General features: G+C 40.3%; 1 protein-coding gene across 1 annotated transcript in view; it reads right to left on the reverse strand.

The window, feature by feature from the left end:
* Positions 1 to 18,887: 18,887 nt before the first annotated feature.
* The window catches only part of ZC3H12C (zinc finger CCCH-type containing 12C), a 40,224-nt gene continuing 37,752 nt past the window's right edge, over positions 18,888 to 21,359 (reverse strand). The window contains exons 5-6 of the mRNA XM_007936573.2: positions 20,923 to 21,029; positions 18,888 to 20,284 (exon numbers count right to left, since the gene is read on the reverse strand). Of these exons, the coding sequence (XP_007934764.1) occupies positions 18,888 to 20,284; positions 20,923 to 21,029 (1,504 nt within the window). The remainder of the gene's footprint in view (positions 20,285 to 20,922; positions 21,030 to 21,359) is intronic.

A 21,359-nucleotide genomic window follows, 5' to 3' on the forward strand; every position in this document is an offset into this window, starting at 1 on the left:
GTTAACTCCAACTCATTGTGACCCCATGTTTGTCTCCATAGGAATTTCAATGGCAGATTGCTTGCAAGTAGATCACCAGGCCTTCTTCTGAGGCACTATGGGATTGTGGTGGTGAGGAATTAGAGAGTGCCATGGACCAGATAAAGCTGATCTAGTTTTGACAGGGATAGAACCCCCTACCTAGGTCTCAGATGCAAGCCTGTGTCTAAATTACTCATCAGCCACAAAGGCCTCTGGCATAAACTGGTGGGTTCCTACCCACAGGCTTCTTGCTCTCAACTTTGCAGGCCTTGTCCTTCCTCTGAAGCTCTATGCTGATGTAGTTGAGGAGCTTGTGTTAGCCCTGATCTGAAGACTTTCTCTTGTACCCTCCCCACCCCACCTCCCTGGCCCCACTCTACCTCTGTGATCCTTGGTATGGCTAGTGGCCTGAGCAGGTTATGAGCTGCTCTAAATAAGGCAAACTCATTCCTTGGGCTGCTTAACTATTTCTCTTGTGATTCACATCACAAAGGTTTATAAGACTGTGCCATGATACCATGATCTCATTTGTACACCATAATTCTGGATCTGGACATTGCAAGATGTTAGATTCTTTCAGAAGCCAAAGGTGACCAAAGGTGATTGATTCTAGCTGGGCTGAGGTTAAGAGTGTTGAGTTTGTGGATCCACTGTTGTTTTTGGTACTGTCTATCACTGGTTTTCCTTAGCAGCATTCTTTTCCCCTTCTTAATTCAGAAATGAACTCAACCACAACTAAATATTAACCTATAAAGTGTGAAAAAGATTCAGGGTCATGCCTTTTATTCCACTCCATTGTGGTAATATTTAGTTTTCATCTTTCTTGTCTAACTTTCCTGTTCACTTTCCGTGTCTTCATGCAGGTCCCTGGCATCTGATATATGGCAAGCTTTAGGATAAGGACAGGACAACACATAGCCGGAGTTCTGAATGTGTCTTTCCCCAGAAGTCACAATCTCAGCTGTAACTGGATGGGCGTGTATTTCCTCAACCAGGGTTCCTGCTGATTCTCTCCGCATCTCCGTTGACCGTCGGTTTTCCCTTTCTTGCTGTTCTGTCTCTCTCTAAACCCCCCTCAATTGCCTTTCCTAGGGTCAGGCTGTCAGAAGATGGGCTGGAGCTTGAGATTCTGCACTGCACCTCCAGTCCCGGGCACCATCCCTCAAACAGATTGCTGGAGACATTGGCTTCTGAGAACCCACTTTTTTCTGCATGACTAGCTTGTTAAGAGGGACATATGGGGAGAATTTCCCACTTTTTCAAAAAGTGTATGTGACTTATTTTTGGCTTGGAACCAAAAACAAACCCAGTGGTGCACAGCTCTACTTACTTGCACCCATTTGTGGAATCTGGAGAAATTGCAACATCCCCTTTCCTGTCTGGGCTGTTTGTATAATTGTATATAATGAGCAATAAATATATTGTAAGATCAGCTTGGAGCAATTACTTTCCATTTGATTCCATTCCCTGGTAGTAGGCAGCAGTATCAAACTCTCAAATCATGTTGCCCTGCTACCAAAGGGCTTGCCAACCCCATCTCTGATTCTGATCTCTGCTTTCACAAAATGTTAGCATGGAGTTGGTCAGTATTTGAAGAGAAAAGGTTGCAAAGTATGATGGCAGAGCTGTGAGGTGAAGCAGCATTATTAATTCAGTAGCTGGCACTATTCCTGGCACTCTGAGGTGTCTTGAATGTCCCAAGGCTGTAGTTTAGGGGATTGGGTGACAGTTTGTGACACAAGTCACACTTACATCCTTCAAGATTGTATTTTTCTGTGTCCAATCAAGTGACAGGTACTTGCCAGGTATACAGGTAGCCAGCACTTAAAGAGAAACCATGCAGAATATGCCAACATGATGAATTTTCCATCTGCCACTGATGTTTTTCAAGGGTGCTAAGTAATCTAGTTGTTTTAGAGGCTGTCTCCTCTTATAGGGGACACATAAGCAAATAACCATTTTCACTTGACAGATGTAGTACTGTTTGCCTAATATCAAGAAATACGTATTCCTAAACTAAGCTCTTATAATTTAGTTGACATCTTTGGTTATCAGGCATTTTTATAACTAAAAGATAACCACACAGTTTGTTGTAGTTTGTTGTCAACTTGTATTTCTCAGACCTCTTGTTGATTATAAGCAGAAATGGTAGTAAACCATTTTGTTCTAAGATCTGGGAATGAATTGGAGACAGAAGTCAGAACATTCTATGGCAGGGTTTGAGCACTTGAAAGGCTACTTTTTAAATATTAAGAACATGTAGACTGGAAGGTACTTCAGGAAATCATTTGGTTGAGCCCTCTGATCACTGAGCAGGTAGATAATGATCTAAACTCTTGTGTCAGCTCTATTCTTACTTTCACCTTTTAATAGAAACATCAGAGAACCTGAAGTTCAAGGTCAAAAGATAAAGAAGAAGCAGTGTGAGCTACTGCCTTCCACAGCAAGTCCTCATGTGATCCCTAACCAAAAAACCAAACCCACTACCGTCCAGTCTATTCTGACTCAGCAACCCTATAGAACAGAGTAGAACCTGCCCATGGGGTTTCCAAGACTATAAATCCCTACAGAAGCAGACAGCCATGTCTTCCTCCTGCAGAACAGCTGGTGGGTTTGAATCACTCAGTGACCTTTCAGTTAGCAGCTAAGTGCTTTAATCACTGTGCCATTAGGGCTCCTTGTGTGATTACTACCATTAGGCAAACCTTTTTTCTACAGAGCTTTTTCTGGCCAAGACTGAGAATAGAGGAGAAAATTATTAGAAAAGGTACATGATAAATTATCTGTTGCTTTTGGTTCTAGTGAGGTGGGAAACCAAAAAACAAAAACCATAAACTTAAACCTATTGCCATGGAGTCGATTCCCACTCATAACAACCCTATATTGGACCCAGTAGAACTGCCCCATAGGGTAGTCAAGGCTGTAAATCTTTAAGGAAGCAGACGGCCTCATCTTTCTCCTGTGGCTGAAAGAAGGAGTGCTATTTATTGGTCCCCTCAAACACCGGAAGAACTGAATGTTCTCTAGACTGTCTGCGTCATCTGCGCGCCCTTTGCTAAACTGGGCCAGCAACCGTCTTCGGTCAGTATGAGTAATGCTTTTAAATCGATATCCTCTTCTAGCCCATGGCCCTGAGGAGAAACAAACAGTAATGGATTACACTCATTTCTGTTCTAAGTAGAACACAAGATGAATCAGTCCTCAATCAGCCCAGAAATGCTGGTTGCAGATGCCAGGAAACATGTGCCGTTCTTTTTTGACAAAATCTTGCAAAGCATTAGGCACAAATAAACATCTAACCAGGGCTTTTTAATAAGTGATGAAGCTGATTCACAGATCTTAAAAACATTTCACTGAAAATACAGGAATTTACACATATCAGTGATCACCTTGATGAATCTTCACAGATTGACCCGACTGGTGTGTGATCAGCACCCCAGGTACCCCCCTTTGAGTTTTTTTTTTAAGTCACTAGACGTTCCCTGGCAGTCCTTGCATGGTGCAAATGGTTAGTGAGCTTGGCTGCTAACCAGAGGTGTCTCAGAAGCAAAGCCTGGTGGTACTTCTGAAAAACCAGCCACTGAAAACAAAATAAAAATCAGCCATTGGAAATATGGAGCATAGTTCTACCCTGACACACATGGGGTCACCATGAGTAAGAAACAACTTGATGGCAAATAGGTTCAGGAGAGATCTGGCCTTTGCTCTCAGCTCCTGGCAGGTGATCTCTAGGCCCCTGGGATGTCCTGTCTGATAGGAATGTCTTTGTTTGGCTGGGGGCTTTGGCCACTGGACAGTCTGACAATAGGATTTATGATGGGGGCTTTGGGTCATGTCTTCTCAGTTCCCACCTCTACAGCAACTGGAGACTAAAGTCATTAGGCCTGTAGGTGGGGCTGGAGACTAAAAGTCAGCCACGTGGACAGTATGTGATCAAGCCCCAATCAAAACTCTGGAGGCCAAAGGCTCAGTTGAGCTTCCCATGTTGGCAATATTCTTCGAGTATTATCACACTCTAACCAGGAGAAGGAAACACTGTCTGGGACGCCAAGGGAGATAGCAACCACAAGTTCTGTGTTTGGACCCCCCTTAGACTTTGCTCCATGGTCTTTTGCTTTGGCCAGTTCTAATTTGTATCCTTTCACTCTAATAAAACCATAATACATTAAGTATAGTGCTTCCTGAGTCATGTGAGTTGTCCTAGCAGATTATCAAAGCTGAGAGTTGTTTGGGGCACCACTGAATTTACAGCCCAGGAACTCTGGTGGCATAGTGGTTAAGGCATTTGGCTGCTAACCAGAAGTTTGGCTATTCAAACCCACAAGCTGCTCCATGGAAGAAAGATTGAGCAATCAAGTTCTGTAAAGATTTACAGCCTTGGAAACCCAATGGGGGTCACTGTCAGAATTGAATCAATGGCAGTGAGTTTATTTATTTAGGTTTGAACTTATAGCCAGGGAACTCTGGTGGGATAGTGGTTGAAGCATTTGGCTGCTAACCAAAAGGTCCATGGTTCGAATTCACCAGCCACTCTGCAGAAGAAAGGTGAGGCAATCTGCTGCTTCTGTAAAGATTTACAGCCTTAGAGGAAGAACCAACAGGGGTTGCTATGAATTGAAATCAACTCAGGGACAATGAGTTTGGTTGTTGTTGTTGTTTTTTGAGTCAGAATTTAATCGCTGGCAATGAGTTTGATTTTTTTTTTTTTTTTTAAACTTGCAGTCAGCTGGTCTGAATGAAGTAAGGGCAGTCTTGTGGGGACTGTTCCCTCAGACTTTTTGGCTTATTCGTTGCAGAGGTTACCATAGGCATAGAAACCCTGGAGGCATGTATGTATGCTGGACATACATTGGGAAAGGTCAGGGGTTGAGAGTCTTCAGTGAGTGTAGAGGGCAAATGATGCTCCAGACTAGGGTGGGCTTTGAATATTATAATAATGAAGTTTGGCTTGACAAACAGGCAGTGTGTGTGTGTGATGCTTCAAAGGCTTCTAAGAAGTGCATCGTTAGAAGCTTAACTCCAGTCACTAGAGGGTGGAAGCAACATATGAAGGAGGGAAAAGCAGGAGAGAAACTTGGTAGAATGTTGTTGTAATAAGAAGGCCTGAGCCTAAGCAATGGGGGCGGAAAGAAGGTAGTAAATGTGAAATCTGTTAAGAGGGCTGAGTGGAGCTGAATTCTTGAATGTGCAGTGTGAGGGGGAGGAAAGAACTGGGGACAAGGCTCACATCTTTAACTGGAAAGAGAACTTATGTTTTTCAGCACCTGTTAAGGAGCTCTGGTGGCATAATGGGTAAGACGTTTGGCTGCTAACCAGAAGGTTGATGGTTCAAACCCACCAGGTGCTCCATGGGAAGAAGATGAGATGATCTATTTCTATAAAGATTTACAGCCTTGGAGACCCAATGGGGGTTGCTATGGGTTGAAATAGATGGCAGTGGGTTTGCTTTTGTTGGTTATGTCCCAAGGAGCCCCAGTGACACAGTACTTAAAGCACCTGGCTGCTAAACCCACCACAAAATTGAGACAGTCTGCTTCTGTAAAGATTTATGGCCATGGGACAATTCTACTTTGCTCCATGATGAGTTGGAACTGGCTTGACTCCAGTGGATTTGGTTTCTTGTGGTTTTTTTTTTTTTTTTTGGTTATTATGTCCCAGGCTTTAGTGCAGGATGTTCTACACAGATATTGTGTCTAATTACTGAATGTTGACAACACCATGAGGTGTGTGAAACCTATCCTTCTTTTTAATAGAGCTTCAAGATTAAGGGACCCATTCAAGATTGTATAGTGCAGCAATGGGCACCAGTTTGGCAACCGGGTCTGTCAGTCTCGAGAGTTCACACACTCTTCCCACTTGCCTGCTACCTCTCCTTCATCAACAGGAGTCAGCACTGCTATTGTTCAGGCCAGAGACTAGTTGGCACCTCACCAGTCCCACTGCCAATGGTTGGAGGTGAGGAAAACAATTCTTCTGAGCCCTCAGTTTTCTCCATCCATCTCTTCTCATGGTTAGTACTTTCTTACTTTTGTCCCCAAGGCCCTATGTGCAGTATTAATGTGGAGCACAACTATCTGCTTTACAACCTAAAAGGGCCAGTGTCTCTCAAAAAGCATTTCATTTTCTCTGGGAGGAAACTGGGTTTCTCAGAAGGCCTGTTCAGGCAAAGCTTACTGGGTGGCAGAAGGGGAGGTAAAGGTGTCATTTTGACACTGGGCAGACTAGGATAGAACCAACTTCCGTGTGAAGGCTGGGCTATTGCCTTCAGGTTAAGAAGGAGGATTCAGAAAAACAGTTCAGTGATTTTGCTATCTGTTTAGATGAACAAACAGAGCAGCAAGATAGGCAAGAAACCAGGAAATGCACTCACCACCGTTGTCTCCCTTAGGAGTCTGGGGAGAACAAGCTGTGACCCAACTGTTCTAAAGCCTTATATTTTTTCAACAACATAACAAGGACTTGTGGCTAGATTAGAATATTCCCTGCAGAGCTCTGGTAGCGTAGTGCCTAAGGAACTTGCCTGCTAACCAGAAGGCTGGCGGTTCAAACCCATCAGCCACTCCTTGGAAGGAAGGTTGGGCAATCTACTTCTGTAGTGATACTGCCTTGGAAACCCAAGGAGGGGTCGTTATAAGACGGCACTTAACAGCAACAACATTAAAAAGAATTTAGGAGCTCTGGTAGCACAATGCCTAAGGCATTTGACTGCTAACCAGAAGGCTGGCGGTTCAAACCCATCAGCCACTCCTCAGAAGATTGGGTAATCTACTTCCATAGAGATACCACCTCGGAAAACCAAGGAGGGGTCACTATGAGTAGAAATCGACTTGACAGCAGTGAGTTTTTTTTTTTTTTTTTTGTTAACCAGATGAAAGGAAGATATTAAGTAACACTTGGAATTTCCTGCTACCAATCTGGAAAGTGGTATTAGAAGGTTGTAAATCAAATTCTTGTTAGAAGAGAACCTTTCAAAGTTAATTGCCATCCTCCCCTTTCCCCATCTCCTCAATCACTGCCAACTGGATGATCTCAATGTTCCCAGTTGACCTCTGGTTGGTGAGGGTGAGGAGGCAGAGCCAGGAATCTTTACCTTTTGGGATGACTCTGAACCAGGAAGAGGGGATGGGACAAGTGAAGGCACGAGCTGGGTGTGCTGCAGCCAGACAGGAGGCTATAGAGACTTCTAAGATCCTGGTGAACCTGAACCTTCCTTCACTGCCCCTTGGGCTAGTAGCCTCCTCCAGTCCCCATTTGAGCCTCTTCCCAGATCCCCTCCTCCCTCTGCTCCACAGAGTTAATGAAGTTGAGCTGGGACTAGAAAATGCCTTTTGCTCCGCTCCTTCCTTTAGAATTTTGCAGCATTTTAATGTTGTTGCATTCAGGCTGGCACAATGTGCTTTGTCCTAGTCTTGTTAATTTGGTAACATACACAGTAAACTCATAAATCTCCTCGGAGTTTATCGAATAGCTTTTCATGTAGTTACCAAATTGTGTTTGCCATCATCCTCAATCTTTTCACATGCATATTTGAAACAATTATTTAAATGAATGATAATTGCATCCTTGGAGAGTGGGGAGGGGGAGAGAAAAGATCTTTGAAGACTGAGATGTGAAGAAGCTGTGGCTTGGACTTGAGCGGCTGTGGTGCTGGTGGGCCCGTGAGGTGCTGTGGTTGACCAGTGTGTACCAACCGAGGCCTGCAGAGGCCTCTGGATGAGAGCAGGGAAAGGACGGCTAGGGATTTGGTGACTGAGAGTTGCACTTAGCCGTTGTCTTTCCTACTCTTCAGTATGTATTCTGTTCCTCACTGAGTTCTCCTGGGAAACTGGGAAAGGAATCTATTTGACCATCTAATTAAACTTTTCTATTTCTAGTCTCATGCTGAATTTGTGCAAATGGAAAAGCATAAGAAATGCAAATGGCAGCTGCTTCAACATAAAAGGTGTTGTGTTTGCGGTGGGCATTGTCAAGAATCTGAAAGCTGAATGGGGCTTTTCAAAAGACACCCGAGAAGGACTCTGTGCATGACTGGAAAAATTAGAAATAAATGTACTGTCTTTTTCTCTCCAAGACTACAGAGAATGCAGGGAGTGAAGGTGGGAGCCCAGGGTCTAAAGTAGCCAGCCTCCTTCCTGCACAGGGCCCTCTAGCTTTTCTTATTAGAAAGGTAGCAGGACCTTGCTTGAGCACTTGAGCTGGACATCTGGCTTGAGTCTTGGGCCAGAGCTGTCATTGTGAGCCTTAGGCCAGGTAGATTGGACCTGAGAACTCTTCCTGGAAGACAAGTGACATTTTTATCGTGACATATTATTTCACATAGGTGCAAAGTGCTCAAACACTACCTGGGTTAGTTTATCGCCAAGTAACCATGGGTTTCTTATCAAGACTATTTTCCCCACTGCTCAGCTTCTGGCTTGCTCTTAGGCCACAGTTCCACCTGTGCAAAGAGAAGGCCAGGCAGAGTAGGCTTCTTAGGCAGCTTGTTTCAGTTCAAAGCTAGTGAGTGCAGGATCGATTCTTGGAGATTCTCTAGCAAGTATCTCAACATCCAGACAGGAAAAGTATCTCAACATCCAGACAGGAAAAGCTCATGGTTTGGCCTCCATTCAGACCCACTAGGAATGCAGCCTTGCAACTGGAACAGATCTGAGTCCTCCCCAGAAGTGCACAGAGCTGGGAAGCTCTCTGACTCCTAACCTGCTCTATTGTACAGTATGAAAATACATCATGGTCTTCGAGGTTAAAGCACCACTCCTGATTTCCCAAAGTAGACTTCAACAACTGAATATATCAAATTACATTGTTAGAATTAAAATTCTTCCACAGCATAACTAGTAGAGAGAAGGTTCTGAGAACATCTGAAAAAAAATCCTAAAGCATTTAACTGCTAACCAGAAGGCTGGTGGTTCAAACCCACCAGCCACTCCTTGGAAGGAAAACTGGGCAGTCTACTTCCATAGTGATACCGCCTCGGAAACCCAAGGAGGGGTTGCTATGAGTCAGAACTGAGTTGACAGCAGCTGGTGGGTTGGGTGGAGTAGGGTTAGCCACTAGAGTCTGTCCTCTGTGTCAGGCTGACGACTAGACCTAGAGAAGAAAATGTGTATTTTTTTTTTTTAAGTTATTTAAAAAATCTTTTAAGATAAAAACCTTTAAAACTTTAAAAGATTTCTTTAAAATTCTTTTAATGCTTTTAATAAACCAAAGCAAACCAGCAAAACTGTTGAACACTGTTGACCATCAAACAATATCCACGGCTGAGGTCCAAGTGCTAACAGCTCACACCTTCAGCTTGTGAGGTGCAGAGGTTTTGCGTTTATTTGGATAAGCTCACAATTATAGTTGCTTTCTTATAACTCTCACCTTTCCAAACATTACTTAATTCGTAAATTTGTATGAACAGTATCTCTTTAGGTGAGGGTACCAGCCAATGGAAGCATAAAGCACTAGGTCTAGGTCACACTGGAGCCTCATCTAATGTTCTCCTAGACTCAGCTCAGCAGGGGCAGGTGCTGGGGAACCCTCTGCCACCTAAAGCTGCCTTTGGCTACCTACAAAAAGGAAAAAAAAAACACCACCAAAACCCAAACCAACCTGTTGCCAATTCTGTTCATAGTGATCCTATATGACAATGTAGAACTGCCACACAGAGTTTCCAATGTTGTAAATCTTTATGGAACCAGACTGCCACATCTTTGTCCCACAGAACTGCTGACCTCTCGATCAGCAGTCAAGCGTTTAACAATTGCACCAACAGGGCTCCTTCAGCAGCTATCACTGAATAGCAATGAGCAAATCTGCTGCCAGAGAGAAAATAAATTGTCAACGCCCACAAGATCTTAGTTAAAAAGTTCAGGACAATTATGTGGAGAAAAGAATGATGTGACACTGATAAATAACAATATTAGGATAAAATAATAAAACCAAAGGTCTAAAAAGCAATGAAGGGTAAAAATCTGCTGCTGTTGTTGTTACGTGCTGTCGAGTAGGCCTTGACTCATAGTGACCCCTCCTTGGGTTTCCGAGGCAGTATCACTACGGAAGTAGATTGCCCAATCTTCTTTCCAAGTGGCTGGTGAGTTTGAACCACCAGCCTTCTGGTTAGCAGTCAAGTGCCTTAGGCACTATGCTACCAGAGCTCCTCAAATCTGCCAGATGCAATAAAATACGCACTGATGTTATGGACTGAATTGTGTCCTGTAAAACTACATGTTGAAATCCCAACCTTTGTATTTGTGAATGAGGCCTTGTTTGGAAACAGGGTCTTCTTTCATTATGTTAATGAGGCTAAATTAAATAAGGATGTGGTGAAGTGGAGAGGGTCCTAGTCTTAATCCATTCTAAATGCTGTTGTATAAAAGGGGAGAACAGATATGGAAACAGAGTCACACACAGGGGCCAGACAGACTGAGAGGATCCATCCACAAGCCATGGAATGCCTAGAAATACCTGGGGCTGCCAGAAAGGCAAAGAGAAAAGGAAGAATTTTCCCTTACAGCCTACAGAGACAGCACAGCTTTCCCAAGGCTCTGAATTTAGACATTTTGCCTCCAGCACTGTGAAAGAGTTTCTATTCTTTAAAGAAGCCCACTTTGTGGTATTTTGTCACGGAGTTCTATGAAGCTAAGACAACTGACATGAAACAGGAGTATTTTAAATGCTGATCATTATGACATTGTGACTATAACTGAAATGCAGCATTTTCAATTCCTGAAAGGTCATAAAAATGAACCTGGAGGATTATGGTGTGTGTGTGTGTGAAAGGCATTAGTAAAACATAAAGCTTGATTCATGTAAGGAGAAATGCAGAAAATTAGGAAGATCTATAACAAAAAACTTATCACTCAGAAGAGGTGGTAGTAGGGAGGGAAAGTGATTTGGATGAAGGGAAAGACCAACAAAACAAAACAAGGTGATAGTAGCAGCCTCAAAGCAAAATCTGAAACTTGGGTAATTATTAATAGAAACTTGTTAGAACAATTGGGTTAGGAAGACATTGTTTTCTAAAACCCCACTGCCAAGTTGATGGTTCTGACTCAGAGACCCTATGGGACAGAGTAGAAACTGCCCCATTGGGTTTCCAAGGCTGCAATCTTTACAGAAGCAGACCACCACGTCTTTCTTCCACGGACCAGCTGGTGGATTTGTACCACTGACATTCCAGTTAGAAGCCAAGCCCTTTACAACTGTTCCACCAGGGCTCCTTGGGTCCCTAGAACAGCAAGGGTAAAGGTTCTTATTTCGTTTCAATAAGAACGAGGTGGATGCTGCACTGCCCACTATGTGTTTATTTGCATCTGTCCTTGAGTTGGCATTGTGCCCACTATTTATGACAACACATCTATGAAACAGGTTTTAATACCATTTTATAACTGAGTTTGAAAAGACTCTGAAAGGCAATATGCCCATTTCTACATGTTGTGTGTATGTAAGAGTAATACATGCAGGTCTGGGATTCAAACAGCACCCCCTGAATACCTGAAAAACCTCACTGCCATCAAGTCAATTCTGACTCATAGTGACCTCCGATGGATTTCCAAGGCTGCAAATTTTTACAGAAGCAGACTGCCTCAGGTGGGTTCAAACCATTGGCCTTTTAGTTAGCACCCAAATGCTTTAACCACTGCACCACCAGAGCTCCTTGAATACCTGAAAGCTGTCTACAATCTCTCCCATGTCTGTGGAGGTTTTTCTCAGAAGCAGAGCATTTCCCACATCGAGGAATCTAAGTTTATCAGCCTGGACTATCAGAGAGACACAGATTGCCATTTCTGTTCATTAGGATTTGTTTAGTCTATTTTTGAAAACCTTTCTTTGTTGACTAAGTGGACTTTTGTATATTCCAGTCCAGTCACACACAGGTGAGCTCCTCGAAGGGATGGGCTTCCCTTCCCCACCCTTTTCTCTGCACCCCCAGGGCCTGTCAGGCTTCAAGCACATACATGCTCAAAGATGGCCAAAGGCACAGTACCTGTAAGTACTATTCCATTGGTATAAATCTTTTCAATACTAATTGCTTGGTAAAACCAAAACCAAACCAAACTCACTGCCGGGGAGTCGGATCTGACTCAAAGCAACCCCTCCTTGAGTTTCTGAGGAGCTCTGGTAGCATAGGGCCTAAGGCACTTGACTGCTAACCAGAAGGCTGGTGGTTCAAACCCACCAGCCACTCCTCGGAAGGAAGGTTGGGCAATCCTACTTCCGTAGTGATACTGCCTCGGAAACCCAAGAAGGGGTCGCTATGAGTCGGGGCCTACTCGACGGCAAATAACAACAACAACATCACCACAGAAGTAGATTGCCCAACCTTCCTTCCAAGAAGTTGCTGGTGAGTTTGAACTGCCAGCCTTCTGGTTAGCAGTCAAGTGCCTTAGGCACTACGCCACCAGAGCTCCCAATTGCTTGGTGGTGGTTGTTGTTATGAGCTGTCGAGTCATTTCCGACTCATAGCGACCCCTCCTTGGGTTTCCGAAGCAGTATCTCTATGGAATTGGATTGCCCAGCCTTCCTTCCGAGGAACGGCTGGTGGGTTTGAATCGCCAACCTTCTGTTTAGTAGTCATCATAATTAGGAAAGACACTGCCAATATCATCAGCATTTCTTATAAACTCACTGGACATGGTCCCTATTAACAATCACTGTCTCAGCCAGATGCCATATGATATCCCAAATCACCAGAAACAGTGACAGATTAGGAAAAAAAAAAATCACTCTCACCATGCCTTAGGGTATGACTAGTTGTTTTCAGCATTTAATTTCACTTTTTCACATGACGTTTTATGGCTCCAACACTTACAGTGATACTGAACCTGTGCTTATCTGCTAGAACACTCAACATGTCCTTAAGCTCCAGGTGCAGGCAAGGCCTGGGGAAGGATGCTGCTTTCATTTTCTAGCATTGGTACTGCTATATGAGGTCCATTTCTTCAAGAAACAAAAACGAACCACCACAAGAAAAATGAATACTTTAATTTTTTTCTTCAGTGGCAGAATCACATAGGAGTTTTGACATGGATTTCCAGCAGGTCTAAAGCACTGCTTTTTGGAGTCGTAGAACTTCCTTTACAGAAACATACAGAACAGAGGATAAGTCAAATCACACCAGGTTATCAGATGGTTGCTCTAACCAGATACTTAGCTTTACTTGTCCTGTAAAAAAAGCTGTGGATCAAATCAGACATCCTACTAACAGTATACAACTATGATTTGGGAGAAAAAACTTAAAAGAAAAAGATAAAGTCAGTGATCTGGTAGACTCTATGGAAGTTTGTGTGTTTGTGGGTATTTCCTGTTAAGTAGGAAATTTACAATTTCAAAGAACTGAAGGACATCTAAAATAGATTTTTTAAAATAAAAATCATTTTTCTCCAATGTCTTTTTCTCTTGACACATAAGCTGCTTTAGGAAAGGGGGCAAAAGCTTTAATGAACTACATTTGTTATTTCTGTGAAATACTTGGACAGAAAATTGGAAAATCAGGTACATGATTTAAAATGTGAAACTTTCCCAGTTTGGGAAAACTGGATTAAAACATGCGCAGGCATTTTCTACTGTCTTGTGGTCAAAATCTTTCATAGCTTTTGAATCAGAAAGAGTAAGGACCTTAGGGAAAAATCCACTTCTAAGTCATAACAGTATTACTGTGACAGAAGTAATAAGCAGGTTAGCAGACACCATTAAAGAAAAAAAAAAAATAATTAAGTAAACATTTCAAATAAGCACTTTAAAAAGAGTTGTATTTTTTTTTAAAGTATAAGTATTTAAGTAGATGGTAATGTTCAAAACAATTTAATGTTCTTATGGTAATGTTATTGATGTAACATAATTTATAAAGCACTGAGAATGAACGTGTTCAGCAATGTGTGTTTCCAATGAGTTTAAAATGATACATGATTGTATTAAGAATATCATTCACCAGTGTCTAAAAAGTCTGTATTAAAGATTTAGACAGAGAAAGCAAGGATATTTTGTTTCTTATAGTCACAACACAACAAATACACTCACATCATAGCTAAAATTATACTATTCACAATTTTTAATCATATAAAGCTACATACAGTATGTGGAATTGCAATACATTTATCTTCTTTAAAGCCATTTTCAAAGAATGGCATATTTGTTATTCATTAGAAGCTCAAAACCAGCAGAAAACAGTACTCAATAGAGTCTTTCAAATATTTTTGTGGCAAATTAATTATGTGCTAATTTTCAAAATACAGCAGAATTTTTGGTCCATGAGGCCATTAAAAAAAAAAAAAAAAAGGATAGGTTAGGGTTCCCATCTATCAATGGAAATGCAAAGTTCATGGGAAAACAAAATCATACTTATTAAAACATCTTTTTACAGAATACTTTTTTGTGGTTAAACACAAGAAATGTCTCTAGTAAATACTAGGTATGACCAAGTAAAAACTATACATGGATTTCAATGTTTTAATATGTGTGTTTCACAATTTTCTTTTGAAGATCATCCATTATTTATTTTAATGGCAACTAAAATAAATTCTTTCTTATAATCATATATATATATATATATATATATATATATATATATCAGGGTTTGCTGCTGAATATGACTATCTTTCTCCCTCTTGGGCAGGCGTCAGCAGACTGTGGCCCACAGAGCAAATCTGGCCTGCTGCTTGTTTTCATAAATAAAGTTTTATTGGAATAAAGCTACACCCATTCGTTTACATATTGCCTATTGCTGCTTTTGTGCTATAGCAACAGAGGTGAGTAGTTTCTGGAGACCATGTCAAAGCCTGAAATATTTATTTCTGTTCTTTCTTTTAGAAAAAGTTTGCCAACCTTTGCCATAGGGATTTTCCCAGACCAATCTAAAATAATGCACATGTTTCTCTACTTTTATTAATACTTTGGTTTCTCTTGTTCTGATGTATGTGTGTAACCCATCTCTTTCATACTTCATTTTGTTTTTTGGTATATACATGGGAAACATAATGGTGAGTGTTCATCTTTCATCTACTTGGAACGGAAGCATTATTTCTGTCCATAAACTGATTCATTTCAGTCACCTAGGAATTCTCCAGATGTTGTATGATAATCAAATGGATGAGCCAAATGCCAAGAGAATGGCCAGAAAACAGTACATCTCATTTTATCTGGAATAAGGGAGCTGGATAAGTAAGTGCTAGCAAAAAGAGTAATGACAACCAAATATGCTTTAGAGCCAACACCATTAAATCAGGGGGAAAGAGCTTGAGAGTCTTCAACACACACACCCATCCCATAGTCCCCCCAACACACCTATCACAAAGTAATAGCTACAACATAACCAAAGCCTATCTGTTTCATAAATATATTACTGTTTATATACACATAGATACATCCATAAAAGACACCTAAATAATTATTTGTATAATCAATACTACTTTAAGCTTTTTTGTTTTTTTTAAAATTACATGTGCTATTAAAATTATTAAAATAATTATTTAAAAATACCAGGAAGAAAACCAGTGAAGAGTTGCATTCCATTCAAGTGTTCTAAATCTTATCACTGGTCACCCAGACCCCAGACTTGGCTGTCAACATCTCAAAGAAACATAGTTCAATGAGGAAGTCAGCCATCAAAAGTTCCCCCGCCTCATTTTTAATACTCCATAATACTATGCATGTATTTATGTCTATATATACATCTCTCTATATACATATAGATAGATATAAAACATTCTTTCAGTTATATTATATATTCTCATAAATGAATTTTCATAAAAAACACAAAGCTCAAGGTTCCACCAAATCTTTTTATACTGGTGTGCATTTCTTTTAAATGTTTAGGTCAATGACAAACTCTATCAGGATATCGACATCATAAAAACGAGATTGAAAATTTAGGTATCACATGCAAGGAAGAAGGATATACTAAGGGCCAGTATTTGGCCAGTTGGCTACTAGTTTCTCTGTTCTAAGACACAGAGACAATGAGCTGGCTAATTACTGTGTAAGTACAGTCAACTGCCAATTATTCAGGGGCAGAATATTCAAATCTGAGTTTTTCTTTATCAGTCGACTACATCTGGCAAACTTCACTACTAACTAACCAATCTCTCTCTGGTTACTTATTAGCAAGTATGGTAAAAGATTTGATGAGGGAGAAAGTTTTGGCTAACGTGTAGGTTTGGGATCAGCTACGGATTTAATTTAACGAAGGACCCTCTTTACTTATTGCTTTGGATAATTAAGAATTTGCTGTACATACAATTTGCCAATATCTCATTCTAAAGCTCTGGAAGCAACGTTGGTGCTTCAAAATAAAGGGACAAATTGTCCTTTTGCCATATAAAGGCTGCTATTTCTTAACTCAAAATTAATTATTACTGAAGGATTTCAGTATGTGTAGTTCAGAACTATTCACTGCAGTATAGGCAGTGGCAGGCTACAACACTTCTCCATAGTTTAAACATCAATGAAGCAATTGACATGTAGTCAATCAGTTAAAAACACTGGAAGGCCAAATTAAAAATGTGATATATACATTCACCTAAGACTTGACTTAAAACAAGACTTTGGTCAAGTTTGGCAGACTTTTCAAATAATTAAAATGCTATAATGAAAAAATCAGAAGCAAAACCTATACAATTTACAAGTGTGAGTTTATATTTTAAAAAATTCTTAGAATATGACTGAAAAAAAAGTTACTACACATTTGTAACCCTATATTTGGCACTGGTTTAGCCTCTACATTTAAACTTGTTCTACAGGTATTGACTAACAAAATCAAGGAGAACAATTTTCACGAGTGAGTAGGGCCACTCTCAGACAGACACCACTCAGAATGGTTTGGGTGGCATCACCTGTACTACATCTGGGTACAGAAGAGTGCTGTACTCACCGCAAAAACAACAGCGATAATTGTGTAGAACACCACTTTCCTGAATTAAGTTTGCTGAACACGGTTCAGATTATTGGATATGTCAATATGCACAATGCCTTTTAGAAGCATTTACTGTATACCCAAATCCTACTTTATGCAACACACAGTGTCACACAAGTAGTGAAAATGTTATCCTAGTCAAAGGTGCTTGGACATTATTTTCAGGCAGCATTTTACCTTTATTTTAAGTTCACACTAGATAAGTTTTAAGAGAAATGAAATGCCAATAAATTTATTTAATATGGTTTAATATAGTATATAAAACTAAGACAGACACTTTTATTTACCTAAATTGTTACTTTTATTTTCTACCCTAGTCTAGACCTCAATTTTACTTTAAAAATTTGTATTTAAATAAGGGATAAAATGTTGCCCAAAAGTCTAATCATAGTTACACATTTGTGTTTTAACTAGATCTACAAATCAAAATAGTTCTTATAGTTAAAAAGATACAATTTGTATCAACAGTAAAAGGTACTTTCTGGCTTTTCAGGGCTTTACACTGTAGCAAGTAGAAAAATCAGAATAACCAGGGGCATCTAGGCTGACTACAGAAACCGATCTTAATAAGGCTGTTACACTAAGTAAAATTCAAAAACTGGAGGTAACAGTCCAAGTTCTGTCAATCACACCACTATCTGCCACTGATTGCAAAATCTATGTTCTAACCCACAGAAATGTATTCACATCTAGCAAAACCCATGACTTTCAACCAGAAATATCCCTTACTAATACTAGAACAGACTTTAGTCTGTATCTAAATCTACACTATTTGTGGCAAGAATCTGGCCTTAATAATATAACAGGCCTCCAAAAAACTACCTTCAGGAAAATGGAAAATATACAGTATCTTACAAACAATTTAAGTTACCATTTACACCCCCTCCTTCACCATGTCTATAGTGCAGTATCAATAAACGGTGCATATCCTCAACACATAAACCCATATCCGGCCAGCCTGGATAAACAGCAGGAAAGCTGAAGAGTATATTAAATATAAAAGTTGCATTGAGAATAATTAGATTCGTTAAAAATAGGCAAGTACTGTAAAAGGGTTATTTTATCCAGTATTGTTGTGCCCCCAAACAAAATGACAAACACATTAAAAAGACAAATTAATGAAAATCTAGAATTCACTTCCCTTTCTACTGCCTAGAAGCACATAATAGCTGGATAACAAAGCTCTAAACAGTAACAGTTACGGCTTTTGCCTTATTCATATAAAAAAATGGAAATTTTTTTCCATTGATTGCATCTGCTTTCCTTTAAATCAACCATATTAAATTAACTAATTATGTAACAGAGAAAAAAATTCAAACAAAAATAAAACTATAAAAAGTGCCATCTTGTAAATCATTCTAGTACATATCGTTACCCATTTCAACATAAACTGGTAACTTACATTTTGTTTAAAATATAAAGTCAGTGCTGTAGTATTTCTTTGTTTCTATAAATAATGATTCTAGCACAGAGAAGCCCACTTTCCCCAAATAAAAATAACTTAAAAAGTTGTAAAAGATTCTAATTAAGCTTGGCTTGAAAAAATAGTTTGCTAGGTCTAGTCAAATGTTCAACATTCTGTAGGTATTGTAATTGCTTGCAATTGATAGATAAACACCAAGGTAATAAAACATGAAACAAGGATAAAAAGTGCTGCATATAAACCCCTGATGCACCAAAGATTAATATCAAAGATCACAGATACATCTATTAAACCAAACTGGAAAAATTTCCAGCCAAGAATATAGCTTTAAAAAGGAAATGTTAAAAAAAAGTTTGAATGTAAAGCAATCCCGTGATACTTCCACCATGTGGGGCTATACATACAGGTTCCATGATACAGTATTTCACATAAATGGATACTATATAACCTCCTTGCTGAGAAGGAGATTACATGTGCTATTGTAGCAAACCTCCCTCAGCATTTGAGCTGAACAAAAAACTACTAAACACCACAAAGATGCATCATCTTTCAATAACCCAGCTGTGATTTCTCCACTAAAATGGCTGCAGCTAGCTGCTGGGCATCTGTCATGTGAGGATTTCTTTTCATGACAATTCTCACAAGGTCAGGCGGGAAGATGTTGCACAAGTTGATAAAAATTTTTTCCCGGTTGTCTTGATACCTTGGGGGTTCTTGTGGCATTCCGCAGTATGGTATTCGCCAAGTAGGTTCTGGCTGTTCAGGTAGGCTCTGGAAGGTGAACTGATCATAGCACGGCTGTGTGGAGTTATCAGGCAACGAGTAAGTCTGCCGATAGCTATATGCATCAATCCCATAACTCTGCCTGTCCCAACTTCCCAGCCCTTCCTGGCGGGAATAAGGCTTTCTTTGTCTTGAAGGTGAACTGTCATAGAGCCGAGAATCAGAAATGCTGTCTATTCTTGTGGCCACTAAGGACCTCCCCAGGTGTGGTGCCTTAGAGTGGGCTGAACTTGGGGGAGAGGGGTAATCACCAGGACAGCTGGACCGGGCGCCCACAGCCGGGTGCTGCAGATGGACAGCCAGGTGTGCAAGTGGAGGCTTGTGATGGTACTTTGGTTCTTCATGACTATAACTTTGCACTCTGGTTAGGGGGTCATGGAAATTCTGCAGGAAGGGTTGGGAATTAAGGCGGCTGTGAGGGTGCATGTGTTGACACTTCAAATTCTCTTCTAGTTGTGGATCAGGAGAACTGACATAGGAGCGGTCATTGTACCCCACATAGGAATCACTGCTCCCACAGCTCATGCTTCCTTCACTGCTGCAGTCAGAAGCTACAGAACTTATCCTATAATCGGTATCCAAGGAGAAACGCCTTTCAGGACTTCGTGGGCCTGAGATACTCAGATTTGAATATGTATTCAACATGGAATAATATCCAATGTCAATAGGCGAGTCACATTTTGGGTACTGTTCATAAGGCATTGGCGTTCCATGATTTTTGGTTGCCATCATCATTGGAGGATATTGTCCCTGTGGTCTTTGATCCTGAGGTGGGAAGTGAACTCCAGATGGAAGGCCATTGCTTAAAGATGTAGTGCTTTGGGGTTTTGCAGTAGAAGTAGCCGGTATACTAACTAAGGAAGGTACAGACCTGGTTTCCAATTTGTTTTTGGTGGGAAGCTTTTCCTCTAGGTCTTGGTAGACTTGAGTCCTTATGCTTGGATCTGATTGCCTCTTTGGAGCACCTCGTTTGACATCAGAAGTGCTATCAGCTTTAGTGCTACAGGGAACACTGTTGCTTTTCACCAATCCTCCTTCATTTGCAGTTTTGACTGCTGTATTCCTAGACATGGCACGAAGTTCATCAGCCACTGACCTCTGAGGCTGACTGCCCCTTTCAGGATGGTAATATTTGCACTTGTGTCCATAGGTACACTTCTTTCCTATGAAGAGTAAAATTAATTAGGCAAAGAAGTATACCATCAGATCCTCAAAATTTCAGTTTGACACTAATTTTAATATGTGAAAGAAACAAGGGGAGAAATAGGAGGTATGCGAAGTGTTACCCTGCTCCTTACTTTTGAAAATATCACCTTTAGTCTTCCCATTCCTTTCTATCAAGAGCAGTAAGAAAGTTGGCTAAATGATTAATAATCACCTCCAAAGTTCCTGGCTAGTAACCTGTGTGCCTGACTCACACCTGCCTCTTCTCTTCCAGGAGACTTTATGATCAGGTTGGCAATTGTGTTTTGATGAGTACCACATGCTGCTGTAACACCACAAAACCACACTCATCTGGTTTGTTTCTAGGTGGAAGAAGCCCATGTTTTTATCCACCTGCAAACTAACTTCATATAGTATTAACTGAATTTTTGGAACCGTATTTTAATTCAGGGAAATCCACTTGCACTGAATGCAACTAGGTTTAAATAATTCTTTCTCATGCCTAAGACTTTCATTACAGTCAAAAGAACCACATACTGTGCCATTCAAACTTTAAAATGTTTATTTTTATTAACAAACGTTTAACAATATCTTGTGTTCTAAAGCCATGTTATTAAATACTCATAAAGAAAGTTACCATATGGACAAGGCTGCTTTTTGTGTTCAGGAACAATAGGTTTCTTCCTCAGAAAATTATCCAGGCTCGGGCCGTGTCTGCCAAGAGGATCATCAGGGGGCATGAACCTGTCATGGATATAATAAGAAATTGTTTCTCAAGTAGGAGGTTGATAACCGAATTCTTAAGATACAGAGTACAAGTATTTACTCATTTTAAGGTAATTTTTTGAAATTTTAATCCAAGTATTTGAATAACATTTACAGGATAAAAAGAAAAAAAAAATCAGTAACTGAACTTCTGTTTTCTTAATGAAAGCAAAATTAAAATGTTTGAAGCGGAACTTGTATTTGCTTTATTTCAAATTTTGAGTCTAGCATATATTAATTAGTTCTTTCTTCCTTTCAGTTTTGGGATTTTGTAAGGATTTTAGAAAACAATCATAATGACATTTAAAG

Source organism: Orycteropus afer, unplaced genomic scaffold, assembly GCF_000298275.1.
Source record: "Orycteropus afer afer isolate SDZICR_OR568_19922 unplaced genomic scaffold, OryAfe1.0 scaffold00036, whole genome shotgun sequence".
Taxonomy (NCBI): Eukaryota; Metazoa; Chordata; class Mammalia; order Tubulidentata; family Orycteropodidae; genus Orycteropus; species Orycteropus afer.